At 45.9% G+C, this 27500-nt stretch overlaps 1 protein-coding gene and 1 long non-coding RNA gene across 6 annotated transcripts in view; both read right to left on the bottom strand.

The window, feature by feature from the left end:
• The window catches only part of LOC147262126 (uncharacterized), a 3588-nt gene extending 1958 nt beyond the window's left edge, over positions 1–1630 (bottom strand). Inside the window, exons 1-2 of the long non-coding RNA XR_015116145.1 lie at positions 1386–1630; positions 1–1009 (exon numbers count right to left, since the gene is read on the bottom strand). The exon at positions 1–1009 is cut by the window's left edge and continues 383 nt beyond it. This is a non-coding gene — a long non-coding RNA (uncharacterized LOC147262126). The remainder of the gene's footprint in view (positions 1010–1385) is intronic.
• Positions 1631–5153: 3523 nt separating this feature from the next.
• The window catches only part of LOC147262124 (contactin-associated protein-like 4), an 83059-nt gene continuing 60712 nt past the window's right edge, over positions 5154–27500 (bottom strand). The window contains exons 18-25 of one of the 5 annotated variants that reach the window (XR_015115968.1): positions 25448–25687; positions 23707–23931; positions 21950–22083; positions 18596–18683; positions 12328–12358; positions 12140–12241; positions 10538–10609; positions 9242–9302 (exon numbers count right to left, since the gene is read on the bottom strand). Coding sequence is in view for 3 of the 5 variants with exons in the window: in XM_086204534.1 (XP_086060660.1) it covers positions 9106–9302; positions 10538–10609; positions 12140–12358; positions 18596–18683; positions 21950–22083; positions 23707–23931; positions 25448–25687 (1175 nt within the window). In the remaining 2 variants the exon portion in view is untranslated. Of the gene's footprint in view, positions 9303–10537; positions 10610–12139; positions 12359–18595; positions 18684–21949; positions 22084–23706; positions 23932–25447; positions 25688–27500 lie in introns of those variants that run through there. The other 4 variants (XM_086204534.1, XM_086204536.1, XM_086204535.1 and 1 more) reach the window with 4 other exon arrangements.

Here is a 27500-nt window from a genome sequence, read left to right as displayed (position 1 = left end):
TTTTAATCCCTAATTCCAATTCTCCCATTGTGGAAATCCACCAATCCAAGGAGGGAATGAGAGGGATGTGAGGGGACACACACGGTGGAGGGAATCTTTTCAGCAACAAACACAAGCGCGAACGAGAAAACCAATTCATCAACTCATAAAGACCATCGTGTGAATTAGAACCCACATGTAGAATGAACATGTGTTTTATTTTGACCAGTCGGTGCTGGGTGAAGGGTGCACATGGTTCTCCCGTGGGACCGAATCCTGGCCGGGACCCTTCACCTCCTCGTCATCCATCACTTCCACTCTGCCGCTGGTGCTCAGGTTGTTTTAGCAAATATTGACATTGTTTGGTTGGAAGTCATCATGAAAGCGGCTGGGACTGCGGCCGCGGTCGGCTTCAGCCCGCTAATGTCATGTCCCCGTCACTCACTGAGCTCAGCACTTCCTTCACACCCGCTATAAATATCCCAGCGAGATGGGAATGTTTTCTCAAGCCTTCATTTCTGCAGGGCCAAATCTGCCCAGTGGGGAAATTAAAGTGTAGCTGTCAGCTCCGCCGCTCCCAGTGTGAGCGCGCAAATGAGCAGAGAAAGCCTATCTGAGTTTAAATAGATCCATTTGGAAATACATTATTCATGCTCCCTGGGCAAGCACTAATATATTTTTACCTGCCAATATGATTAATTCATTACTCTCTTACCTCAGAAGTGGGAGTATAAATTGTGAGATATGTTGTGTAATATGGCTCCGACCTCACCTCAGCAGTAAACATTCCTCCGGAGGACGGATATCAACCACAACAGGTGTCAGGTTCGAGCAGGAATGTTCTTCTACGGAGCACTGAAAGTTGAACGTGGCGTCAGCAGCACTCAGGAACAACGTCCATCCGTCCGTCCGTCCATCCGTCCGTCCATCCGTCGCCAACTCAAAGCAGGAGTTCTGTGCTCCGTGAGCTTTCGTGCGCCGGCACACTGATGTGGGTGAAATATGATCCAGCCATCCGTCTGCTTGTTATCTGCAATCCAAGGTTATTTTCAAATAATCAGAAGGTCTTGAATTGAAGAAGCTGTGAGGTTTTGTTCATCTGATGTCCACAGTTACACAGACGGGTTTAAAGAAATGCGACGGATGTGCAAACACTGAAGAAAACAATGATTTCTTTGTTTGTGTGACATCAGTGAACAGGAAGTGAGCTCAGACCTTCTGTTGATCCTCTTGTGAATAATTTCTTCAGCATTCAGGTGATCTGGGCCCTGATCCATGTCTTTGTCTCAGGAAGATCTTAATAAATGAGAACGTGTGTGTGTGTGTGTGTGTGTGTGTGTGTGTGTGTGTGTGAGAGAGAGAGAGAGAGAGAGAGACTGTGCTGCAGCGTTTCCTGTCTCCCTCACCTGTCTGATAAGCCTGTATGGAGGTCTAAATCTATTCATCATGGAGTTGCGAGGCCGTGATCGCTGATGCGTGAGAGAATGAACGCTGCTCTCAGAGGAGAGGCGGAGCCGCCTCCATGATAATCCCTCCACGTCATCTGCAAGCAGACGTGTTTAAAAAATGATCCTGCAATGCTCATATTTCACTTTCACAGATTATCTGACGCGTTCCTCTTAGCCTCCACGATTGGGTGTCATGGCGGCGGCTGTTCTTCCCCCCTCCCCCTGTGTGCGTGCTTCCATCCACACTGAGGCACTTCGGTTTTACACACAGAGCTTCCGCTACTTTACGCCTCAAATCCACGTCACACACGACAGGCAGCATCAGAGACTCGGTCTGTCACGTGACATGTTCTTCCTTGATGTGTCACATGACTGATCGGTTGGACAGACGCCTGTCAGACACGCCCACTCTGAATGTTTGTCCCTTTATCAACTTCACTTGTAATAATAAATAATAAATCTTTTCCTTTTTTGTTATTTTCTTTGTGTCATAAATAAAATCCCAAAGGACCAAGCAGATGCATGCGCGTTAGTTTTTTTTTCTAATTGTGATGCGTTGCCCTCTTCCTCTGTCATGGTTGCCGGTCAGAGTGACCTTTGACACCTCACACATGCACGCATACTTTTTTCAGACACTCATCCTTAAGTTTCAGTTGCAAATTAGCTGAAATGTCCTTGAGGCAGAAGCCTCCGAAGCCAGGAGGGCAGCGGCTGGCGTCTCGTCACACCGATACGCTGCCTGTCTAATATTATGGTTGATAACTCTGGAAGTGCTGCAATAAACACAATGTGTTAAGTTCAATGCATCTTTTTTGATGGATACACACCAGAGAAAAGAGCGACGGAGACGTTCGCCCGCTGCATTCTTCTTGTCCTCTCAGGGACCTCCTCTCACGCAAGTGTGAACCTCTGTAGACGTAACAGATGTTGATGAGCTGCTGAGTCGATCAGGAACATGCTGAACAGATGTTGTGAACCAGCACAAACCTCCACATGAATGATGGAGTGTTTGAGTGTTAGATAAGAGAAGAGGAGGAGGAGCGGTGGAGGGCTGGCTCTGCACTCCTACGTTCTGCAGGTGGGCAGATAATTAGATGGTCAGACATCGTTGTCTAATTACTCATTCATTTGAAATCAAAGTCCACGTGGAGAACCTCAGATTAGAGACCGTAGGTGGGCTGGTTAATAACCGGCAACCTGCTACGAGAGCCCAGATCTTTCCCCTGCAGCAGAGCTTCATTAGAAAACATTTACGACTTCAAGTGGCGTCCACTCGCGTTCCCGCCTCCCCAGACCACCACACCGGAGCGGGAAACCAGCATGCTGGTGCTGCTATGATCCACGGCAAAAACGCCAACCCTCTTGTTTGGGTCACACCTTCCATCCTTCCGTCATTCTCTTTCTTCTTGAGCATTAATTCCTCCATGACACCGTGGAACCGTAACCAGGCCGGATCGCTCCAGGACAAACATCAGTCCCCTCATTGAGGGTTCGGGGGGGGTGTAAACGTGGTGCTTCACCCAGACATCATCAGCTGTTGATGACTCACTCTGTCAGAGGGTTAGAAATCATGGGGAATATTCTCTCTCTGCCTCTTGGACTTCTGGGTGAATCAAGAATTCACAAAAACATCAGTCTGGTGCTTGTTGCTGGACCAAATGGGACCAAAGTTTCCAGCAGCAGCAGCCCCATTCCAAAGTGTGTGTCAAACCCACACACACGTGGTCGCCGGTGCAGTCCAGCTCCTCTGGGTCCACCAGCGGCTCAGCCCTCAGAGACCAGACTATCAACTAGAAACCTGAAGCTCTCTGACATTGAGGAGACAAGACTGAATCCTGCGTTCTTCCTCTACTGCTACCTCTCCTTTGGCTGACACATTTGTTCTTATCAATCATTTCTTTACCGTACGAACGCGTAGCTGAATAGAAATGAACTTTTACCACGTACACCGACTTTGAAGATTTCAGGTTTTCAAATAAATATTACAATGCCTGGAAGTCTGTGGTTCATCGCGGTTCAAGATATTCATTTATCGTTCCGCAACACAAAAGCGTCTTTAAAAAAGCAGTGGCTGCTAACAGTGAGACGTGGACATTAAACGTCACCACGTGGAGGTTAAATATTCCCACATTCTCAGATGAAGATGTGATTCTACTGAGGTCCTCGTCCAACGTGCGGTGGCGTGTCGGCGCTGTTGTGAATCGCCTCCTCGGGGCAACATGGAGAACAGGGAGCTGCACTGTGGAATATGGGTAAATGCTAACGGTAGGTGGTCCGGGCGCCACTGGAGAAAAGCTCTAAATAGACTGTTAAATAAACCAGCGATGTGATGTAAAGCTAAAGCAGCTCAGGGTTCCGTGACACCCAGAGAGAACGGCTCTGTCCCACTTTGAAAAAGTCATTTCCCCTTCAAAAGAGTTGATCTTATCTTTAAATTGCTTTTAAGGGAAATATGATACAGCGCATCACATTATTATTAAAGAAGGAGCTGTTCATCTTGACTGTTTTATACCCCCCCCCCCCCACTGCATGAATAAAATAAGACTTTAATCCTTGAATTACATTCATTTTTACATTGTGAGCCAGACGATGGAGCAGGTGCCACTCGGCAGGTGAAGAGCCAGCGATGGGAGGCTGCACTTCCTCCTGAGTAAACACCACCTGGATCGTCTGCTGCTGGGCGTTGGAGACGTGAAGGAGGAGAGGCTTCTCTGCAGGCCGCTGTTAGCCTGCTTCATCAGCAGTGAGCGTCGAATCCGTCTCTAACGCGAAGAAGAAATGTCGAGTATCATCTTTGCTCTCTCCCTCACTGGTGGGTCGGACTGTTGGTAGACTGGAGAGCTGACCCTGTCTCTGCTTCCCTTCGCTTGATTCTGGCCTCGCCTTTCTCGTGTTTCTGCGTTGACGATGTTTCATGTCTGCCGTTTGTTGATTGTTCTGGTGCCAAAACCCTCGTTTTTTTAAGACAGTTCAATTCAAAAATCTCGAGTGCAGAAAACCAACGATTCCAAAGTCTCACTGGTTTTGGGAGGGAAGCAAACGTTCAACAACAGGGACTTTCGTCCTAAACACAGTGATCACATGACCTCCTTGGTGAGGGCAGAACCAATCACAGTTGGTTCTGCGGCGGCCCGGTGGCTCTGGCCAGCATGTGGCGTGGCATCGGTCACTGTCTTCAGGAGACTGTATCACCGCAGCAGCACCGCTCTCTGTCTGTGGTGGTGTCTCGCCCCCATGAGAGAATGAAGACATGATTCCTCTGAAGTTGGTCTTCCTTGATGTCACTGATGGGTCTCTGATCAAACCCTGGAAGAGGAGGTGCAAACGGCTGGAGGAGATCCGAGGCAGCTGAGGCGGCGCCAACCCGGAAGGCGGAAGAGTTTATTGGAACTAAACGCATTTACGCGTTGTCTTCATCGCTGGTAAACAGCACGTTAACGTCCCTGTGATACAAGCTAAGAGCAAACGAATCACGCCTGCTGCTGAGGGAAAACTCTGGCCCCGGAAAAATCCATACGCACCACTTCTTTTTACTCATGAAACCAGCAAATGGATATTTAACTCTTTAGCTTTCAGCACAGGAAATAATGATCAACATTTGTGAACAGCAAATTATTGTAATGAAGACAAATTCCATTCAGCGTCTTATTTGGATGCATCTGCATGGAAATCTCCTCCTCTGTTGTTTATCCAGACGCTCCAGACGAATGAAGGACAACTGTGAAAAACATCTTTTATTGTCATCAAACAGTATTTTGTTTGTAACCAAACAACCAGAACAGGATTCAAATCTTCTGGAAATGTTTATGTCGTGTCACTCAAACTCACTGATGTCACTGTTAATTACCAAGATTTAAGTACCATGATAGTCACACTGAGAACTGTTCAGCTCCACTGGAGTCCAGTCAGGGAACCAGCACCACCCGCTCAGCGCACCTTGCTGTCGCAGGTCCAAATGATTGAAGGTGCAAACTCCCACCGCTGACGCGATGCTGTTGGTCTGCACTGAGCCTCGGCGCTGAAGAAGGCCCCGCCCTCAGTCTGGAGACAGTTCATGGTTGTCCTCTGGCGTTCTCGTACCTCCAGCCAGAGTTATAACAAGCGGATGTCTGAGGTTTTCTCTCCGGTCTCCACGAGGTCACCCCAGCAGGGTTATTGTACTCTGCTCGGCCAAAGCAAAGAGCAAATCAACCTGTATCAAGTTTTAAAAACCAAAAAGGAAGACTAAACCATCAAACATCAGAATAGTTTTCACAGCCAATTAACTGATTCGTCATTGCAGGTCGAATTTTGACGCCAAGTTTTAACACCAGGAGACAAGAAGTTACATGAGGGATTGTGTTGATGGAATATCAGACGATCCTGAAAATGTTTGTTTGAATTCCAGCCTGTTTCTAACCTGAGGAGCGGATGAACGCTGGGAACAGCGTTGTCTTTCCTCCTATAAAGAAAACATTTCCTCAGGAGGAGTTTGTTGCCACCCACGTTCATTTTTCCTCCTCCGTCTTGGGAGCAAGCAGCTGCTGCGGGATTGATGCAGCAGGCTTGCACAGCACCAGCGAGTACTGGCTAACAGCAGCAGAGAACAATGAGCCTCCTCCACCTGCTCTTCCTAAGAGTTTCCTCTCTCACGTTCACTCGTTTTCCAGTAAGAAAACAACGCTGCAAACATTCCTGACATCTGTGCCGTCGTCTCAGGGTGAAGCGTTCACCCAACGCGACTTTCACGTTTGTTGTTGTCTTCTGTCCTCCACTGACTGCAGCAGTACGTCCTCGCCGGACCTGCTGAAGATGTTCTGAGGTTTGGAGTCTCTTTAGGTGTTTATTTTTCATTTCTGGATGTAAATCTGTGTGCGCGCACGGTCCTGCGGCCTCACGCCCTTTGACAGGCGAGACATTTGCTTCTTCAATAAGAACGCTGGCAATGATTCCAGCGTAGCAGGACTCCCAAGAGGTTTAAAATTTGATTCAAAAAGTGTTTTTTGGTTTTAGGACTCGTAGGTCTTCAAAATGTGTCAGATGACTTCCATGTTATGGTCTCGTCTCAGTATCAGAGACGGGAGCCTTTGGAAGCCGTTGTTGAGACTCGTTCCCAGCTCGGTGCAGTCGGGGTCAGGAACATAAACACTTGGTCACGTTCAGGAAAAGATCTTGGATGGGTTGGAATAAACTGTTTTATCAGAAGCCAACACTCGATAGAAAACCCAAAGCTGGATGGAACCTGTCACTGACTGCAGATCCACGACTGGATCCGCTTCCCTCCAGAGACTCCATCACCTGCCTTTCCACGCCTCCATCCACCACTCCCTCCACCTCTGTATACAGATCTTCCTCACGTGTTAATGATGTTATACAATTTCCTACTTTTGTGAGGTCATAATTACTTTGGCCACTAGATGGTACCACTCATTTTCACTGCTTGTATTTCCGACCTGTCGGCTGGTTCTGGAGAGGAAGTGCTGGTTTGATTCATACAGAAATAAATCAATATAATAGTAACTATAACTTTGAAGCCGCCTGGTAAAGCTTTTACTTTGCAAAGTCTTAAATTTTATTCTGAGTTGAAGAAAGTTCTCCCAAGTCTTAAATGCAACCAGTGGAAACCTGCAGGAACCCTGAGTGGGATTCAGAGAGCACAGGTGAGAACGTTGGTATCGATGGTGGTGAAAAAGCCTGACTCAGTGCTTCCTTTGTTGTAGGGTGAAAAACTTTGAACACACAAAGAGATCGAGTTTAAAGATGCACCTTGAAGTTTTGGTAACTTTTCTCATTAAAATCCCATCTGTGCTTTGGGGTCTCGCAGCGACACAGTGGAGTGTTTGATAAACAGCTGCTGTCGATCCTCTGTCTGCGTCTCATCCTCCCTCCACCAGCGTCTCTCTTTACACATGAGCTGAGCCAACACATGGAGGCATTTGCCTCATTTTCAAATGTTCATACGAGATGTGTTTTCATTACTGCCATGTCTGCTTGAACCGTCTCTCAAATGATCTCTTTGTCTCTCCATCAAGTCGCAGATGAGCATTTCAAAAACACATTAACTGACAGAGAGTCTGCGCGAAAAGATTTAACAGTTAAGAGACTTTTCTGGCACAGGAAGTTCCCAACAGGCAACAAAGTGAAGAAACATTTAGGGATGGATGGGAAAGGCAGAAGTGAAGTGGCTTTAAAGACATTTGAGGGAAACACGTGCAGTAAAGGTGGAGACGTCTTCACTCCTCATGGATGTGTTCCTGCGAATCCCCGCCAAGACCGTAACGAAGACAGAGAACAAGGGCTCTTGTCAGTCTTTGTGTTGTGATTCAAACTTTGACAAAATCCTAAACCGAGTCCAGCATTCATACCAAGCTGATGGATTCATTTGCATCGCGGTGGCAGCTTCTTTTCGTGAGGTAGGTTGAGTTCAATATCAACGCTAAATGATTTCGAATCTGCGGTTAGGACACTTTGCAAGGCTGTTAGTCTTTGGAGCTTCTCTGTGGACGTCTGATTTAACTTTTTGTCAGAATTTGTGCAATTTTATGCGCTCATTAATGTAGGAAGTCAATCAACTCCTCCATAGCTGGAAGAATTCACTGTTGCCATCGTTGTAAATGTCACGTAGCTGCTTCCACTTACGATTTCTGCCCAGGTGTCCAGGACTGCGTTGATGTCGTTGCTGGTTACTGTTACTTTGTTCATTTTACTTAATGTTTTGTGGTATTTCCGGCCTGCTTGTTTGGCGGGGGGGCAGGGAATCTTGGCAGTGATGCTGGATGGGTTGGATCCAGTGTGTCAGACCCAGTGGGTCACGAGGTGGCTCAGCTCGAGGTGCTCCAGCGTTGGGGCTTACAGCCCTCTAGAAGGCCTAAATATCTGTTGACTCGGTGGACTTATTTTTGCATGCGAGTGGCAACGGAGACAGAACACAATTAAGTCCCGCCCACACAGGAAGGGGATCCTATCAGATGACTCGGACTAGGAAAAGCTGCGATGCTTCATGATTATTCACCTGTTACAGGTGTGGTCCCTTCATCAGCGGTTGGAACACACCTGTCATGTCCATGTGGAAGAGTGTCCCGAGAATTCAGTTTCCATCCACGCTGCCGTGGAGAAGCAGCAGTGCTTTAGAGGAGTGGTGCTCTGAGTCTGTACATCAGCGCTAAGTCATCACTGCTCCTCGCTGGCTCACTGTCACCAGGGTTAACCTCAGACCTCAGGAGTCCGCGGGGGGGGGGGGGGGGTCCAGGTTGTTGTCGCTAACCCCAATCATTCCCTAACAATGTCCCTAAACCACCCGGCCAGTTACCAAACCAGTGACGGGGCCACAGGGCGAGTTTGCATCGGCCCTCAAGTTATCATATTCCATTAAAACACGAACACCTCCACTATTTCTCACGTTTCAATATGACAAAGTGACATTAGCCAGAAAATCTTACAAAGACATTAAATTCACCATTTACATGTTTGAGTATGTACATTCAGAACAAGAATGTCAACACACGATAGTGGGAGTCCCACGCTGTTGCCCGTCAGAATATTCACAATTTACAGTAAAGCAACAGTAAGACAACACGATGGGTTCTGTAGACACATCAACCATCAGAAAAGTCTCTGAGTGCAGTGTCAAGTCCTGAGGAGTGGCTGGACGCCCCCCTCAGCTCCAAAAACCACCAGTTCCTCCTCGTCAGGCCTTCGGCTAAATGAAATACTCCTTGGCGTTTTCGCCGGAGGCGTTCTGGGAGTCCGTCTGATTGTTGAAAGGCAAATCTTGGCTGTCCTCCTGTTTGACCCCCTTCACTTCCTGGTTTCGATACGTCTCTTTTCTGCGGTACAGCAACCTGGCCGTTACCGCCAGGCCGGCCACGATCACAAAGATGACCACCGCTATGACACCTGCAACACAAATGATTTCAACCTTCCATATCCCACAATTCTGAGCTGCACCAAGATGAGAAGCTACGTCACTGTCTCCTGGTACAGAAAAACGTTTGGCAAATGCTTCTATTCAAGTGAGCCTGCATTTCTGACATTCAGAGTACATAAGAGAATGGAGGTTCTCCTGTGGGCCGGTCTCTTCTGTGCAGGCTTTAGGTGAAGTGCTCTCTGGGTAGTGAAACACAATCATGCCACTTTAGTGGATTCGCAGCTTTACTATCTGTGGATTGGACCTTTCAAGTCCTCACTTTTAAACAATCAGTGCTGGCAGGGCAGCAAAGTTTAAATGGTTTTTAAATTGACTCTTGCCTGGCACATCACTTTAGTCTGAAACATCAACATCTGTCCACTTGGTTCACCTCACTAAAAGTACAGTGTTAACCTCTACAATTAAAGAAATGCACCAAAGAAGAAGAAAGCATTATCTGTTTAGAGATGACCTTCGTTACGACTCAGTATGTTTGCTAGCAGGGACGACCAGCAGAAAACACCACAAATGATCCAAATGTGTGTTACAGTTGCGCATCTGCACCATGAAAACAGGGCCAACGGAAATCCCACCTGACCCGGGGGGGGCACATGAGCTCACTGGTTCAGCATGTAGGTGGCGGTCCGGTAGTGACAGGCACTCCTGAGCTTTGACCCTAAAATCCACAAGTTTTACAAAAGGGGAGAAAAAGCCCCCAAAAATAGTGATGGATCTGACTTTCTCACCCACACATCAACTGCTTCCTGTTCAGGGCGGGACAGGACATTCCTTCCATGACACAAAAGCAATACACTGACGCCAAATATTTACATTTTCAATGAAAAGCTATTAAAGGTCATAAAGAGATTTCCTTGTCGCCGTTTGTATTACAGAGGCACGGGACTAAGACATGCACTTTGTTCTAGATGATTCCTCTCCAGAAGCACAAATGTCAGGGGTGTGCTGTCTTGTGACATATAGAACTGCAGAATCAGTGTATCGTGCTACTACAGTGACAGTGAGTATTGAGGTAGTACTGAGTAACTGGGATTCCACCCCTGCCGTGCCACCCACAGAGTGAACCAGGGACTTCATGTGTCCGCGCCAGCAGGATCCTCTCTGACCGTGTTAAGCTGCAGTCACCTCATGGATTTCAGTCGGTTTGTTTGCTAGTGAAACAGGTTCTCATTGCAGTACAGACAAACATGGTGTAGAAGATCAGTACCTCCGATCAGAGCCGAGTCAGTCCTGATGGCATTGACTAAAGGTTGACCTGAACCCACTGAACCCGACTGGTCTACAGCAGAGAAAGACGGGTGGAGGAGATCGTAGAGAGAGAGACAAAGAAAAGTCCAAATGAAAAACCAAAGAGCAGTGAGAAATGAAAAAGAAGTTCATGCGTGAGAAAGAGATGAGAAGTACAGAATGCAATGAGTGGAAAAATAAGAATGGAAAAAATAAACAGATGGATTACAGAAATAGAGAAGGAAAAGTAAAATGGAGGCGAGAAGGAGAGAAATCCAGAGACAAGATCAGAATATCATTCAGAGTCGACGGGGAACAGTGGCTCTCCAAAGAACTAATAAAGCAACATTAACAAGATGAGAAAGAGCCTGGAGGAAATAAATCCCAAAGGAAAACTCCCACTGTGGTCCAGATTAATTAAAGCAGTCATTATCATCCATTTGTCCCCAAAAGAAGGCAGAAAACTATTAATAATGAGCCCCTTATGGAGTGGACACAAGGCTTTCATTCACTTTAGACCATCAGAGGAGGAAAGGAAGCCAGAGAGGCGTGCATGTGCTCATGGAGGATCCCTGAACGACACAGCACATCAGGAAGTTCAACGCTCGCGCGGTTTTGGATGACATCTCTGGAGCGGGTGAAGGTGATATATCCTTAGTGATGATGAGTCACTGCGCCTCATCGTGTCACTCCGTCCCAAGAATTATACTTTTATCATCATTAATGTTCCCTGACAACCGCATCAGCCAATTGTACTGCAAACTCCAGAGTTATGATACGGTCAGGCAAACGTCCATTGCTCAACTTTCCTAGTTGATAAAAGTATGAGCAGCAGAAAAAAAGGCTATTCTGATTGAGTGGAGCAGCGTAGCTTGTCACGCCACATAATAAGGGCTTCAGGCTTGACAAGTTAAGCCAAAGACGCTTTAATGCTTCCCAATCTGGCATCCAGTACTGCACTATTGTTGTCACTGTCAGACTCGGGCTTATTCTTTAATGCTTTCAGGAGCATGCCAACTTTTTGAGAACTAAGCTGATTTAGTGTCCTCCCCAGAGCCAGACAAGAAGATAGATACCCTTCTCTGCTGAGAGAGACCAGAGAGCTGAGACCCACAGATACCTGCTGACCACTAGTTAGCTTAGCTCAAAGAATGGTGGTGGATGGGCAGGTTAGCATACTTCTGTCTTGCACACTCAGCTTCCAAAACCTGCCGTTCCCCCCTCTGAGTATTCAATTGACTCTTATGGAGAAACGTGCATTTGAAGACTTTAGAGTGGTATGCTAACTCTTCCCAACCAATATTGTGCTAAGCTAACTAGCAGTCAGCTGGTCTCTGTGGGTCTGTTCTTGTTGTTCTTGCACTTTCGGCTTTTTAAAACACTTCTTGAAATTCAGTTTGCAGTTGTGAATGCAGGTCCAGCAATTTAGAATTACTTTTGTTTTGTTACAGGAAAACTGCCAAAAACTAAAAAAGCTTCATCACTTTTGAAACAACTCACATCTGCTCTGTGCAAATACGACTGCAGAAACAGCCTGAAGGTGGGTGAATGAATTTCAACGAGATGGCCTGTAGCCTCCTACCTGACAGATGGTGGGAGTTTTCTGATGTGGAGGGATTAGCGGAGGATGGGAAGCCACAGTTGGAGCGGACCAGTGGTCCGGTGATGATGACGGGGCTGGAGTCTGGGTGGAGCAGAGCAGCTTTCAGAGGGCTGATGGAGTTAAAGTGGACCACAGACAGACAGCCGGCAAAACCAAGAGATGCTAACCTGACGAGGTCTGGATCTAACTCATCAGAATCTGAAAGGAGACAAAAATGACAGATCGTATCACCATTAAATCTGCATCAGTGAGATGCAAATTTCCAGGCTTGCATTTGAACGCTCAAATACAGCCTTGAACTCTCTTTCTGTTCTTGAACATCAGTCGTTTCATCACCTTTTTCTCAGCATGCTACAGTCTTCAACACATCAGCATATTGTTGGGATTTAGGGTCAACTACCTACAACAACTGTGGTTTGATTTCTTCTTCTTTCCACTCTTTCAACATCAGCGTTGGTGGCCAGATGCGTTCCGTGAGAAGATGGCGAATAATACAAAGTTCCAGCAATTCAATCTTTTTTTCACATCTAGGTTAAATCAGAACGAGCTGTTCACTGGAGTAAAAATATGAAAATATTCAAATGCTTTTGCTACAGAATGAGTCCTTGATCTCGCTCATTAAACATTACTGTGCTTGATTTTCCAAGATTTTGCAAGGTCAAGGTCACTGGGACGGACCCACAAACTGGGATGAGGTCAATCTAATTTTCTTCAAGTCTTTTTTCTTTTTTTTTAAAGGTCATCAATATTTATCAGTTTAGACAGAAATGAACATTTTATTGTGATACATTTTGTGAAAAACAACAACAACAACAACAACAAAACAAGCAAACCTAGCATCAGGTTCAGGATACTGGGCTGCAGGAAAACCTCAGCCAGCGGGGACAAGTTCAGGCCCTCCATCACTCTCTGAATATCAACAGGCACTTGCAGATGGGGATTTAGGAGAGATCACAAAGCGTTCCAGTTCTTCAGATTCTTAGGTCATGCAGTTTTCTCTGAGGAACCACACTGAGAGAGTCGGGGAAGATTTTACTCCAGGAAAGTCTTCTCTCCTTTGGGGAACCTGGTCTCTCTGAGTGAGAAGCCCACCCGCTGCCTCAGCTCAAGTCCACACATATTCATGACACGCACCAACAGCTGCAGACTCCCTTCACACAGGGCATCAGAGGACCTGCACTGACGTCTGCCTGAGCTCTTGTAATGCCTCTCCTCTCTCATTCATCAAGATTCTCACATTCATTATATTGATTAAATTATTTTATTACTGATTAGGCAATGATTTGTTTGTTTACCACTGAGCACAGCAAAACACCAATCTGTAAAAGTGCCAAACACACACACACCCTTATGACAGACTGTCAGTGTTTATCACTCCACAAGACAGATGTGTACACTGGCGCCTGTCTGCTCATTTTATTGACTTAAATTCATTCATTATTCACCCCCACTCCTCCTCAACAGCAGCCGGGGAAGTCGACATCACCACTGTAACCAGCTGCATCAGTGTCTGCTCACATGACTGATAGGCGACGGCGCTTTTACCAGCATGTATGCATGTGGATGAGACCGGCTGAATCAAGCAGCAGCAGCAGAGCGAGAGGCAACACGCAGCCACAACACTTCACTCCATCACCTCCCCACCACCTCCTCCACCTCCCCCCCCCCACATTCCTTCCAGGTCCATTAACTAGGCTGATGGATGACGGCACTGGCAGGATGCGACAGAATATCCACTTTCCTGCTGCTTTTCTGGTCTGATCTGATCTGACAGAGGGGAGGAGCAGTCACACGTTGACACCATGGCGTTTAAACATTCCGGCTCTATGCTGAGCTGACAATCAATCCTTGAGGATCTGTTACATTGCATGGTGTTACCCCCACCTTAAACATTTCTAGACTTTTCAACAGATCTGTGGACTTGAAGGCCAAAACCCCAAAACAGAGATGTTTTGTAAACAAGCAACTGATGACAGCCGCATTGAGTATTTTTAATTGCATTCAGTATTTCTAATTTTCTACATTTTCACGCCTTAAAGTGCCAAGTAATTATAATTTTCAAGCCTCAATAGAGTTGAAAAGCTACAAATGCATAAATTACTGCATGAGAGAGTCAAAATCTCCATTTAATTCAATCAAAAAGAAAAAAAATACTAAAAAGTTACCAATCATAACAAATTCATGCTTGCTTGAATGGAGTCCAATGAAAATCTGAGGATGGTTAAGAGTTTTTTGTTGTCATAAACTGGATCAAATCCATGAAAATGCAGTAATAATTTGATTTCTTTCCCACCGTCCTGGCAGACTGGAGTGCATCACACAATAATGACTGCTTGTTCGTTACAAAGTCTCTTGAACAGACGACACCTGGACGTGAAGAACGCTGCAGAAATGAAAAACAGGTGTCTATTTGGATGTATTTGTGAAAGAAGCCATTGATAATGGCATCATGACGACTGACTCTGGTTTACCTCCATTGGCCACTGTGCTTACATTGGCATGGATGTGCAGTTGCAGCGACTGTGTGTTCTGAGAGAGCTGTGGCTGTAGTTGGCGGGCTTTCAGCCCCCCGGCCCCTCATGTTATTAGGAGCTGATATCTCAGTCAGTCTCCAAAGGAGCCGCTCAAAGAGAACATGAATAAGTCATGACAGAGCAAATTACTGTATCACCCCGACTGTGTTACAGGTCCCTCTCCAGGACTACACAGCTAAATGGATAAAGCATTGCACTACTCACTGACACTTGGCAATAAAATATACATTAAATGAACTGCTGGTTACTTTTAGATTTTTTAAAGGATAGGATGAGGGAACAGAGGGGGTGATTGGGGGTTAGAAATGATTGCGAGGGTATGCCTGGGGGTTAAGGATAACTGTGAGGGTATGATTGGGGGTTAGGGATAACTGTGAGGGTATGATTGAGGGTATGATTGGGGGTTAGGGATAACTGTGAGGGTGTGATAGGGGGTTAGGGATAACTGTGAGGGTATGATTGAGGGTATGATTGGGGGTTAGGGATAACTATGAGGGTGTGATAGGGGGTTAGGGATAACTATGAGGGTATGATTGAGGGTATGCCTGGGGGTTGGGGATAACTGTGAGGGTATGATTGGGGGTTAGGGATAACTGTGAGGGTATGATTGAGGGTATGATTGGGGGTTAGGGATAACTGTGAGGGTATGATTGGGGGTTAGGGATAACTGCAAGGGTATGATTGGGGGTTAGGGATAACTGTGAAGGTATGATTGGGGGTTAGGGATAACTGCGAGGGTATGATTGGGGGTTAGGGATAACTGTGAGGGTATGATTGAGGGTATGATTGGGGGTTAGGGATAACTGTGAGGGTATGATTGGGGGTTAGGGATAACTGCAAGGGTATGATTGGGGGTTAGGGATAACTGTGAAGGTATGATTGGGGGTTAGGGATAACTGCAAGGGTATGATTGGGGGTTAGGGATAACTGCGAAGGTATGATTGGGGGTTAGGGATAACTGCAAGGGTATGATTGAGGGTATGCCTGGGGGTTGGGGATAACTGCGAGGGTATGATTGGGGGTTAGGGATAACTGTGAGGGTATGATAGGGGGTTAGGGATAACTGCGAGGGTATGATTGAGGGTATGCCTGGGGGTTGGGGATAACTGCGAGGGTATGATTGGGGGTTAGGGATAACTGTGAGGGTATGATAGGGGGTTAGGGATAACTGCGAGGGTATGATTGAGGGTATGCCTGGGGGTTGGGGATAACTATGAGGGTATGATTGGGGGTTAGGGATAACTGCGAGGGTATGATTGGGGGTTAGGGATAACTGTGAGGGTATGATTGAGGGTATGATTGGGGGTTAGGGATAACTGTGAGGGTGTGATAGGGGGTTAGGGATAACTGTGAGGGTATGATTGAGGGTATGATTGGGGGTTAGGGATAACTGTGAGGGTATGATAGGGGGTTAGGGATAACTGTGAGGGTATGATTGAGGGTATGCCTGGGGGTTGGGGATAACTGTGAGGGTATGATTGGGGGTTAGGGATAACTGTGAGGGTATGATTGAGGGTATGCCTGGGGGTTGGGGATAACTGCGAGGGTATGATTGGGGGTTAGGGATAACTGTGAGGGTATGATTGAGGGTATGCCTGGGGGTTGGGGATAACTATGAGGGTATGATTGGGGGTTAGGGATAACTGCGAGGGTATGATTGGGGGTTAGGGATAACTGTGAGGGTATGATTGAGGGTATGATTGGGGGTTAGGGATAACTGTGAGGGTATGATTGGGGGTTAGGGATAACTGCAAGGGTATGATTGGGGGTTAGGGATAACTGCGAAGGTATGATTGGGGGTTAGGGATAACTGCAAGGGTATGATTGAGGGTATGCCTGGGGGTTGGGGATAACTGCGAGGGTATGATTGGGGGTTAGGGATAACTGTGAGGGTATGATAGGGGGTTAGGGATAACTGCGAGGGTATGATTGAGGGTATGCCTGGGGGTTGGGGATAACTGCGAGGGTATGATTGGGGGTTAGGGATAACTGTGAGGGTATGATAGGGGGTTAGGGATAACTGCGAGGGTATGATTGAGGGTATGCCTGTGGGTTGGGGATAACTATGAGGGTATGATTGGGGGTTAGGGATAACTGCGAGGGTATGATTGGGGGTTAGGGATAACTGTGAGGGTATGATTGAGGGTATGATTGGGGGTTAGGGATAACTGTGAGGATGTGATAGGGGGTTAGGGATAACTGTGAGGGTATGATTGAGGGTATGATTGGGGGTTAGGGATAACTGTGAGGGTATGATAGGGGGTTAGGGATAACTGTGAGGGTATGATTGAGGGTATGCCTGGGGGTTGGGGATAACTGTGAGGGTATGATTGGGGGTTAGGGATAACTGTGAGGGTATGATTGAGGGTATGCCTGGGGGTTGGGGATAACTGCGAGGGTATGATTGGGGGTTAGGGATAACTGTGAGGGTATGATTGAGGGTATGCCTGGGGGTTGGGGATAACTATGAGGGTATGATTGGGGGTTAGGGATAACTGCGAGGGTATGATTGGGGGTTAGGGATAACTGTGAGGGTATGATTGAGGGTATGATTGGGGGTTAGGGATAACTGTGAGGGTATGATTGAGGGTATGCCTCATTTCTGAATCAAGTGGCCTACTTTGTAATAGTTCATAACATGCCTTTCATGGTTGGCTCCATGGATGTAAACACTTTTAATGCATGGCTTGTTAGCTTGTTAGCATGTTGTCAAACAAGAACAAGAACTACACCAAAGTGAAAGTCATAGTATCAGCTAACGTCATTGTATGACTTAGCTTTGGTACACATAAAAGAATGGCAGGATAATGGCAAAGACAATCACTGGCTCCCGGTTTTCCTCCATGCCAGGTCCCACGGTTGGACACAGTGTTGACATAGTCTGTAGATTTACTAAAAAGTAGATAAATTATTCAACTGTTTGATTCGGGGACATGTGGGAGGCCGAGGCCACGATGCAGCAGGCCTATGTCTTAAAACTGAAGGTTGTTTTTTGTCTTATGAATAAGTCATTAGTACCTGGGAGGGATCATCTTTTCATTCAAATATCAGCTCAGTTTCCCTTTACCTCAGATCTGTTTCTTTGCTGATGTATCCACTCCAGATGCAGTAAACCTGGCCTCAGAGTCTTAAAAACCCTCCCAAAATAAAGAGTTGTAACCAGACAAGATGGAGCATGAAAGCTTCAGACATTATGAAAATGGTGTTGAACCTCATGGTGATGCTAACTCCTATTGGCCTGCAAAAAGATGTTATCATGTCAGTCCCCTGCACGAACGACCTCCAAGCTGTAATCTCACAGGTCCATTTATGTATGAGAATTTACTGAGGTATCACATGAAAAAAGACTCGGGGAGACAAGCGGGGAACTTTCATCAAAGTGAAAGTAGCTCACACCAATTCACGTGTGTGTGTGTGTGTGTGTGTGTGTGTGTGTGTGTGTGCGTGTGCGTGTGCGTGTGAATGGAATGCAACCCTGGTCCCACAGTGTCCCAGACATCTTGTGCTTGTTTGGTTGGGTTACTTGGTCTTGGCCTTGGTTGCAGCCAGAACAATCCATTCTGCGCCCCTACATTTACATCTTCATTCACATCTGTCAACAGCTGTGTCTGATCAAAGCATTAGAATGTCAGTCTCACAAAACCCGCCTTGTTGTGTGTGTGAGTGGCTGGGCCCAGGTTGTTGTGTAAAGGTATGAGAGCTACCGTCTGCTCTGTATGATGAATGTGAATATTTTTATCATGGTATTTTGTTTCCATTTATTTCCCTATATTTTTACAAGAAAACGCAGGTTGAGTGCCCAGCGAGACAAACCATTGCAGGGCGGTTATTCAAATGAATGTGTTTGAGTGCTCTCTAATAAAAAGAGCCTTGTTCCTGCTTTTACTGCCTCCTCACTTACCATAAACTCTGCCCAGCACCAGCGACTTGATGGCGTTGAATTCTCCGTCAAACGTCAGGTTGAAGTCTTCTCTGGCATTTTGGTCGATCTGAAAGGACCCACACAGTTCTCTTATTAATTAAAAAAATTAAAAAATAAAACTATTCTTGTTGCCTCAGGTATTAACTTTAAAATGAATCCGTAGTGTGGTGCCAGCCATCATTTTCTCAGGGTAGAAGTTAAAAAGTCGGGATATCTGAATTCAGAACTACATCCTTGTATAATTTAATTTCTGGCTCACTGTTCATCTTTCTCTTTATGTTTCATCTCAGCAGCTCAGAGGGAGAAATGATCGACAGAGTCTATACTTTCAGTAAAAAACATTCAATCATCCGGAGTGAAATTCTCCACTGGAGATTATTTTAATGAGGGCTGCTCTACAGAGTCTCAGCATGTGGAGGAACACCACTCAAGTTTCCAACTAAACTTCAGCATTTAAAGGCCATGTAAGACCAAAAACTGAGAGGATCTGGGAATATTAATTCTTCCTCTTAGTGCCATTTGACTCTGTGAGAAGGAATTTCAAATGCAATGAGGAATCACTTAACTGGAGAAAGCCATTTTCTACGCAGCAGGACTTTTCTCACCGATCCTCCGACCACATCGATGTTGAAATTTGGATGGATGTCAGAATTACACTTCCTTGTGTGCCATTACGTTGTGATGCCTCAGAAATAATTTGTGGGGGCAAAACTCTGCTTTATCTCAAGGGGTGCCTTCATGCCTTCCTTGTTTTGGGTTAAATTCCTGAAGCATGGAGGTGCAGTTTGCTTTGTGCATCCCTCCGAGGAGGAGGCCGTATCATCGTCATAATCTTTCCTGATATTCTCTTCCTATCCTCAAAAATAATTCTTCCACATTACTGATCCAGAACCCCTATTTTTCTGTAATTAAAGTACAAGGCCTCAACAAATTTAATCAAAATATGATTGATTAATTGCTTGATTGATTCTTTAATGACCGCACAGCCTGGCTGGTGGAATTTGTTTTCAGAGCAGCTCCTTGGTCCAGGTTCCAGCAGTAAACATTAAACCTCTAACACAGATGTACAGACAGACAGACACTTTTCATCCATAAAGGCCATGCTTAATCTGGGTTGTTTAGGAGCCAAACTTTGGAGCTCCTGATCATCATGTATATGAACTAAAACTGGTTCAAGATGATCTCCAGAAGCTTCTTCTTGCAATCATGTCACATGCAATCTGTTTGAGCTACAGTTCGAGCGTCAACCCTCCAAGGCCTTGCACAGTCTTTTCCAGGATGAACTCCAATACTTAATCCCTTGGCCCTTGTAATGTCACCACCAACATATTTCCACCAAATTTCACCCAAATCTGTTCATCGTGTTGCTAGAAACCCTGTTGACAAACAAATACCTCATATTGCCTCATTGGTGGAAGTAGAAACAACAGTAAAGTATGTATTGTTACTGCGTTCTCAATGACTGGAGTTTATATCTGCTTAATGTCGTTGGAGAGGTAGAGTGGCTGTGTAGTGATGCAGTACGACTTGATTGCTGTTGTTTATTGTCCTGATGAATAATTAAACGCACAGTAATGTGTGATGAAGAGATATGAGCCAATTCTGCTGATATCGACAGATCAGCTCGAGAAAGTTTCTTTGCTCTTTATTGATGTGATTCATTTTAGATTAGGAGCGCTCCTCCTGCGGCGTTGGAGCAGAGTGGACTAAGTGAGGCATACACAGGAAACCCTCAGGGGGGAAACGCCAGCCTCTCCGATACACACACTGAAATAAAGGACATATAGAATTGGTTGCCTGCAGTGGTTCGAGCTTCATCGAGTCATTTTTCAACGGGACATCTGCTGAGGGGAGGCAGCGTGAGACTGTCCACTTCTCTGGCTCTGTGAAGGTTGGAGTATGGGGCTCCAAATGCTGCTGTCCATCGAGAAAATGTAGCATCTTCACCTCCTCAGAGCGTGTTGTTAACAATGTAACGCTTCACGTGATGGAGGCTCGTATTTCACGACGGGGGAAACGGGTCTGCACCCGCGACGGCAGGGTCACCTTGTGTTTCATTTCTGGGTGCTGATAATTATACAGACATCCAGGCTGCGGAGATGAGCTTGAGCTTATCGATCATCTGACGCCACTGTTCAACAAGACAAGGACTCCAGATACGATGGAGAGGCTTCATATTTCATCCGCGGCTCTTAGAATTCTCCTCACTGTCCTGCTGTGATCTTCAAAGCTCTGTGACAACAGAGAGGAAGAGCAGAGCTCCCGACTGAAATCAAACACAAATCATCCCACGTGTGTTCCACCCATTGGTGAGTCACGTGTGTGGGGGACAGAATGGAAGAATTCTGGTTGAGGTAAAAACGCTCTTCGTCTGTTAACACTTTCTCTTTAGTTTCTGGAGAGGAGGAACTAAAAGCCAGCACACACCTACATTTAGTAAGAGTACACCTGGCTACAGCAGCCTTTAACTCTAAACTTCAGTTCACTCAATGCCTGTTGGACTGATTTATGGTTTCATTCCAAGCGTGAGTCAAATCAGTGGTAGAGGCCAATCGGTGTGTATATGGCCAATATGTACCTGAGTCATAGCTCCTTCGATAATAAGCAGAGGCAGCCTTATTGATTGTGAAAACGAGTTACTCAATGGATACATCGAGAGATGGCCCTCGCTGCGGAATCGAACCAGAGGACAAGGGGACTGATAGAATCTACCTTGGGGCAGAAGGGAAGCATCAACTCTTGTGTCTAATACAACTGTCCGGGAGCAGCATATTCCTGGGGCTGGAGCCAACGACTCCTACTGATGTACTTAAGAGCCCTTCTCATAATTCTGGAGGGGAAAGAGTCACTCTGAATCAATATCCTTATTCTTCCCAGCCTAGTTCATGTCATTGAATTCCTCCTCAACTCCTGTTCAGCAGCTTTGCCTACTTCTTAGCATTTTTGAGTTTGTGTCAGAATTGAAGCTACATCTCCGATAACGATTTAAAAAGATAAAGTATGGTTGTAGTTCATAAGATCAATAAAAACAAGGCTCCTATTAAAACATTAACAAGTAAATAAATAAGTCCAGTAGTACAATAAAGGGCGGTGAGCAAGTGTACTTGGCATCAACGGGCAGCAAATGTGCCTACAGCAAATGTGCCTACAGCTACAATGCCGGTTGTTCCTCCCATTTTAGTTTTATTCAAACTGATGGAAGAGTATGTTGTTGTGAGGTGATGCTTCCATATTTTACAGACAAACCTTTTGACATGATGTAGTCTATTTAACGAAGTGCCTGTAGCTACAAGTACACAGTGAAACTAAGTGGAGTGTGTGTGTGTGTGTTACCTGAACAGATACAGAGTCGGCCAGTCTTCTGATGCTAACGGTGTGTAGCTGTCCGTTAGCTAGGCTCCTCACTCTGCTCTTCAACACTTCAGCTTCTCTGCTGCTGTCCAACTTGTATCTCACCTCCAGCTTATCTTCACACACACACACACACACACACACACACACACACACACACACAAAAAGTTTTCTCAATTTAAACTTTTTCTGCTTTATCAAAATATCTGATCTAATCCCCTTCTAACATTTTTAAAGACATATTTTACACGTCAGTGATTAATCTGAATGATTGTCTGAATTAATAAAGCTTTACATATTAAAAGGATTAGAACTCATTCCCCATCGATAGCACAACCCCAAATTCTAATTAATTTTTCAAATATTACAGCAATTAAGTGCAGATTTACAGAAAGCCCTCCAGTGTCTTTGGGCTATAAAGAATGAGGGATGAAAAAAAATAACACATCGTCCCTCCAGTGTAGTTTTATAATCATCAAGCAAATCAAATACACTAATTATTCCCTTTAGGAATATCACATTATGTATATTATGTTCTTTTTCATAAATGACAATATGGGCCCAAAGGGAACAACTAGGCGGAACAGCCCAGCATGGTGAAGTAGCGATCATCTGTACTCTACATCCAATTGACCTCAGCGTTTAAAGTGACGTTGAAATTTGTTCACCTGCTGTCACATCCAACAGGCAAGCAAGCATGAGTGTTAACAACGCCAGTGGACGGGGGGGAGAAACACTGAGGTGCATTTACCTGCAGACTTCAGGGCCACCATGTCATATTTTACTGTCCATCAGCTTTCTTTTAATCTTGAAATGCAAGCGCCTCGCCACTAGCTTAGCCACAGCAAAGTGGCGATGTCTGGAACTTTAAATTCCAAGTACCTCTGTTACTTCGAAAAGCCTAAATATATACTTATTTGACACAAAGGTTTTATTAGTTTTACTCAGCAGCGACCTGCCATCCATTAACAGCCCGACAAACTTTTACACCCTCAGAATTACTCATCAGGTCTCGCTAATAAAACCAGCGGGGATATTTTATCCCAGTCTGAGACAAAACGTAATGGCTGGCCAAGCGGGATAGATTAAAAGGCGGTAGAAGCTGACTGGGTGAATCTGGTGAGCGAAAGGACCTGGTGGACCCTGATAGATCTGGTTAAGCTGGAGAACTTTGTAGAGGATGAAGAAAGAGGAGGAAGAAGGAGGCGGAGGAGAAGGAGGAGGAGAGGTCAATTTTGGGAGAAAATGATAGGAATGAGTGGGAAGATAAGAGGAAGAGGTGGCAAGAGGACACAGGAGAGCCCAGTAATTGGGAAAGTTGAGAGAGGAAAACAAAGAGTGCCACATAAGCTACTTCAACTCCAGTTTGAAAATGTGGCCAAAAGCATTTTAGAGAGAAGTAGCAAAATGGGATTAATGGGCGAGGGAGAGTTGAGTCAGGATGAGAGGAATAAAGGAGGTAAGAGGAGGAGTGCTGGTAGAGGTATTTCATGAATCACCAAGGACACCCAATTCCTGAATAACCTCAGGTAGAGCAGTCAAGAAATAAAAAAAAAACACCCAGATGATTGGAAGGCTTTTTATAAACCGCAGTTGACCTCAAATTTGTGCAAAAGCCCCCCAAAACACATTTACATAAATAAAAGATGCAAGAAAGAGAAGTAGAGGATAAGAGGATTTAAGTGAACATCCAACATGCAGAACAAACAAAGTGAAAGCCTTGTGAGCTTCCTCCTCACCGTGCTTGTTGATGAGCAGGGCCAGGTACTCCCTGTAGTAGGAGCTGACGTAGAGCAGCAGGGTGGGACTCTGGTTGGTCCTGAAGCTCAGCGAGACGTTCTCCCCCCTCAGGGTCATGTCGGAGAAGATGGAGGACGGCAGGGCGCTGCTGTTCCTGCTCAGCTCGTAGGGCTCCTTGAAGGTGTAGCTGACGGAGGTTTCTGAGCTGAAGCTGGCCGACACCTCTGGAGGAGGAGAAAAGATGCTAATTTGATAATCACAGACATGGAAAGACAGACAGACTGTCAAGATATCATCAGTTCTCGCTGGGAACTCAACACTTCTCTTTCCCGAAACAATCAATTCAATCCGAGGTGTTCTCAGGCCAGCGTGGAGGAGCAGTGGCGCCACCTGCTCCTGGGTCTGCCCCCCGGCCTCCTCTCAGCCTCCCTCGGGAGGTGCCCAGGAGGAATCTTGACAAGATCCAGAAACCTGACTGAAGCTCCATCCCTGAGGAACCTCTCTCGACCAAAATACAGCAGTAAAAATGTGTGATTTTGGCCAGCAATACTGCAAAAATATTCAAACCTTGAAAGACAAATGCAGGATTTTTCCTCTTTTCAGACGAGTAGAACTGTCATGGAGTTTTCATCAAGGAAGAAGGCATTCGTTTTCTTTCTTTTTACATATTTGAGAGAATTCTCATCTCATCCCACAGCATCCACAATAGGCACTTTCAGCAAGGTTTGTGCATCGGTTCAGAGGAGCATCAAAGAGATTTGATGAGAGTCTGTGGCTGATGCAGATTGCAGATACCGATAGTTGGTGGGAAGAGAGTTGAGAGAGTCCTCTCGAAAATCGCTGAGCTTATTGAACTGGCGGTTACTATAATGAAATTAACATCAAACGATGGCGGACACGGCTCAACCACTTCAAACACACACTATTTAAATTTAACCTTTGATGTCACGTGCTAGCTAAGTAGCTCTCGATGAGTGTTAAGTGCAGTAAAAGCTGCAAATGGTCCTCTGGAACACAGTCTATATGGACATGTGGATGAATAACAGCTTGTCTCCTGCCACTTCCTTTGTGTTTGTCTCTATTACTTTTATTCACATCCTATACACTCATTAATGAAGCCCTCACTCCACCAGAATCCAACTGCTGTGTGGAGTGAGGCATTTTGATCATTTTTACTGAGAAACAGGCCTTCGGGTGTGAAAAAGGACTTTTCTCAGACACTTAATGGCGGTTATTCTCCTGGCTTCCTGTTATAAGACCGAACACAACATGAAAATAGGGGTCAACGGGTCAGCGTGGTACCTGCTGCTAAAGGCAACACCACCAGTTATTTGTTCAGGTACTTGGTGGAGGAGAGTGCTCTAACCTCAGTGTACTGCTCAGTGTGTGACAGTGTCAGCGGGGCTGCGTGTGTGTGTGTGTGTGTGTGTGTAAGCCTGAAAAGAATTTTCCCGTTTTAAAAGGCGAGAAGCAGAACCAGAGGTGTGGCTGCTGACAGGTGACGCTCCATGACGTCTTACACAAGCGGACACGCTGCCAGAGAGAGAGAATTGCCTGTTGCGACAGACTCAAGGGGATGGAGGAGAGTTTCAGCAGGTCTCTACCTATGGGTCCACAGCCAAAATAAGTCAGCTGAACTTTTCTGACACTGATAATGTTGTCAGGTTCAATGATGCTTCCCTGCAGCTTCAGACAAATACAAACCTACCTGTAGACAGGAGTGACCTGATGCGGGCGTACCTGTGTGACAGAAGACTCCGGTGTAGGCTGACAGGCTGCAGTCACAGTCGAAGCCGTTCTCTCTCTCCGCACAGCGGCCGCGGTTCTGGCAGAGCGAGCCGTAGCTGCTGCAGTGACCCGGGCAGCTGGGCCGGACGCCCGGTGTGATCTTGGCCCTCTCCTCCAGGTCCAGGGTCACGCCGTTCAGCTGCAGAGAGCGAATACAACCCCGGAAGCCCTTCTGCCTGGACGCCGTGCCTCCTACAACACAAATCCATCCTGAGTGTAAACAAAGCCTAAATGCTTTACTTTACATTCGCCACTTAAATGAGAGGCGTCTTTAAAAAGCAAGTAGGAATCACAACAAGAACAAAGCCTTAACAAACATCTCTGTCTCGGCTGTGGGTTCAGCTGTGTTTTCTTTATCTCTGTTCCTGCTCTCATCCACAGTCAGACAAGTTGTCTTTGCGCCGCCAGAAGCCTGAAACTATGAACAGTCTGTCTATGAAATGACACAATGATGAAACAGTGTCACAACAACAAGCTACAGGTGGAAACCTGGGTTGGAGAAACAACTTCTACCAGATGGACATAGGTCTGCAACACCCGAGACGCAGAGAGCCTCCCGCTGCAGGCTCAGGAGGTGAGAGAACCAAGCTGGCGCGCTTTTACGGACTGAACTTGACTGGAGGATTTCATGCAATTAACATTTACAGAATGACTCATATTTGTAAGGCTGCAAAACAAAAACACACAAAAAAAAAAGCAGTCAGAGAGCGCAAGTTTGGTGCCGATCAGCCTCATGGTTTGAACCTCCTTGGTGCGGGTCATGAACTGAGAAAAACCACGATTTGATTCCGTCTTACATGGTAACATTCACGAAATCCCATTCATAACCTCAGAAGTACCAGGTTTTACTTTAAACTACACGCCAACACTTCTGGCATCTGACGGGACCAAGACGAACAGGACGACCCCCACCGGCCATGAGGGGCATCTGAAAGCTGGTGATGCGAAAAGCAGTCGCAGTGATGGCTCACACTCACAAACGGCCATGGAAAAACTGGAAAAGCAACTGATAAATCCAGGCAGGGCAATAACACTGGTTGATATGAACACAATGTAACTCACTTCTTTGTAAATCAATAGAAGGAATAATTAAGGCTCATGAACACAATGTTTATGGCTTATTAATTCATAGAGAACAAGAACACACCGTGTGATTAATTCACACAACTAAGCAGACTATTTTATGAATGGGTGGCAGCCTCATAGATCGCCGCACACGGCTGTGAAAACACAGCGGCGCTCCTTCCTTAATGCAAGCTAGGAGGAGAAATCCATTTAAGACACTGCAAGCAGTTTTTCTGTGTCATACTTTGTACTTTGTAATTACTGATATATGCCTTAACAACATAACATTCCAATATCTTAAGCTAGTGTTAACCAATAAGTCTATTTATCAAAATCTAGTCACAAAAAATCCGTCAACTTTGAGAGGAGGGAGCCGGATCAACAGGTCCAGCTTACGTCCAGGATTCCGGACTCATTCCTGCAGGCACTGACCTGCAGACCGTCCAAGTTCCCGTGCACTTCAAACACAACAAAGATAAATCTGTTTAAATCTCAAATTGAAAAACACTTTCACACAGCGCCCTCTCATGGCTGGCCGCCGCTGATTCACACACACACACACACACACACACACACACACACACACACACACACACACACACACGCACAAATCGGAAATTTGACCTCTAAACAGCTTCGTTCTTGTTGTTCACACAAACAAACACATCGAGCGCGCCGCTCACATCAAACATGGTCATGCAGGCGGTTGCCAGTCACGGCGCTGAACGCTGCCAGCTCATTTCCATTCCAGCACAGAACCATTAGACTTATTCCAGTGTGCCGGGCGTTTAATTCTGAGATAAACATATTTGGGCTTAGACTGATGGCGGCGACCTGCTGGCTATTCAGAGCGGATTATCAGCTGAACACATGGGTCCAGTCAATATTCACCTTGTTTCCCTGCTGCTGCTTCATTCAATCTCATCTCTGTTTGCTGGTT

This window comes from Aulostomus chinensis, chromosome 5 (assembly GCF_037954235.1).
Source record: "Aulostomus chinensis isolate RoL2024-O1b breed Wild chromosome 5, RoL_Achi_v1.0, whole genome shotgun sequence".
NCBI lineage: Eukaryota > Metazoa > Chordata > Actinopteri > Syngnathiformes > Aulostomidae > Aulostomus > Aulostomus chinensis.
This window is presented reverse-complemented; position numbering and strand designations above follow the sequence as displayed.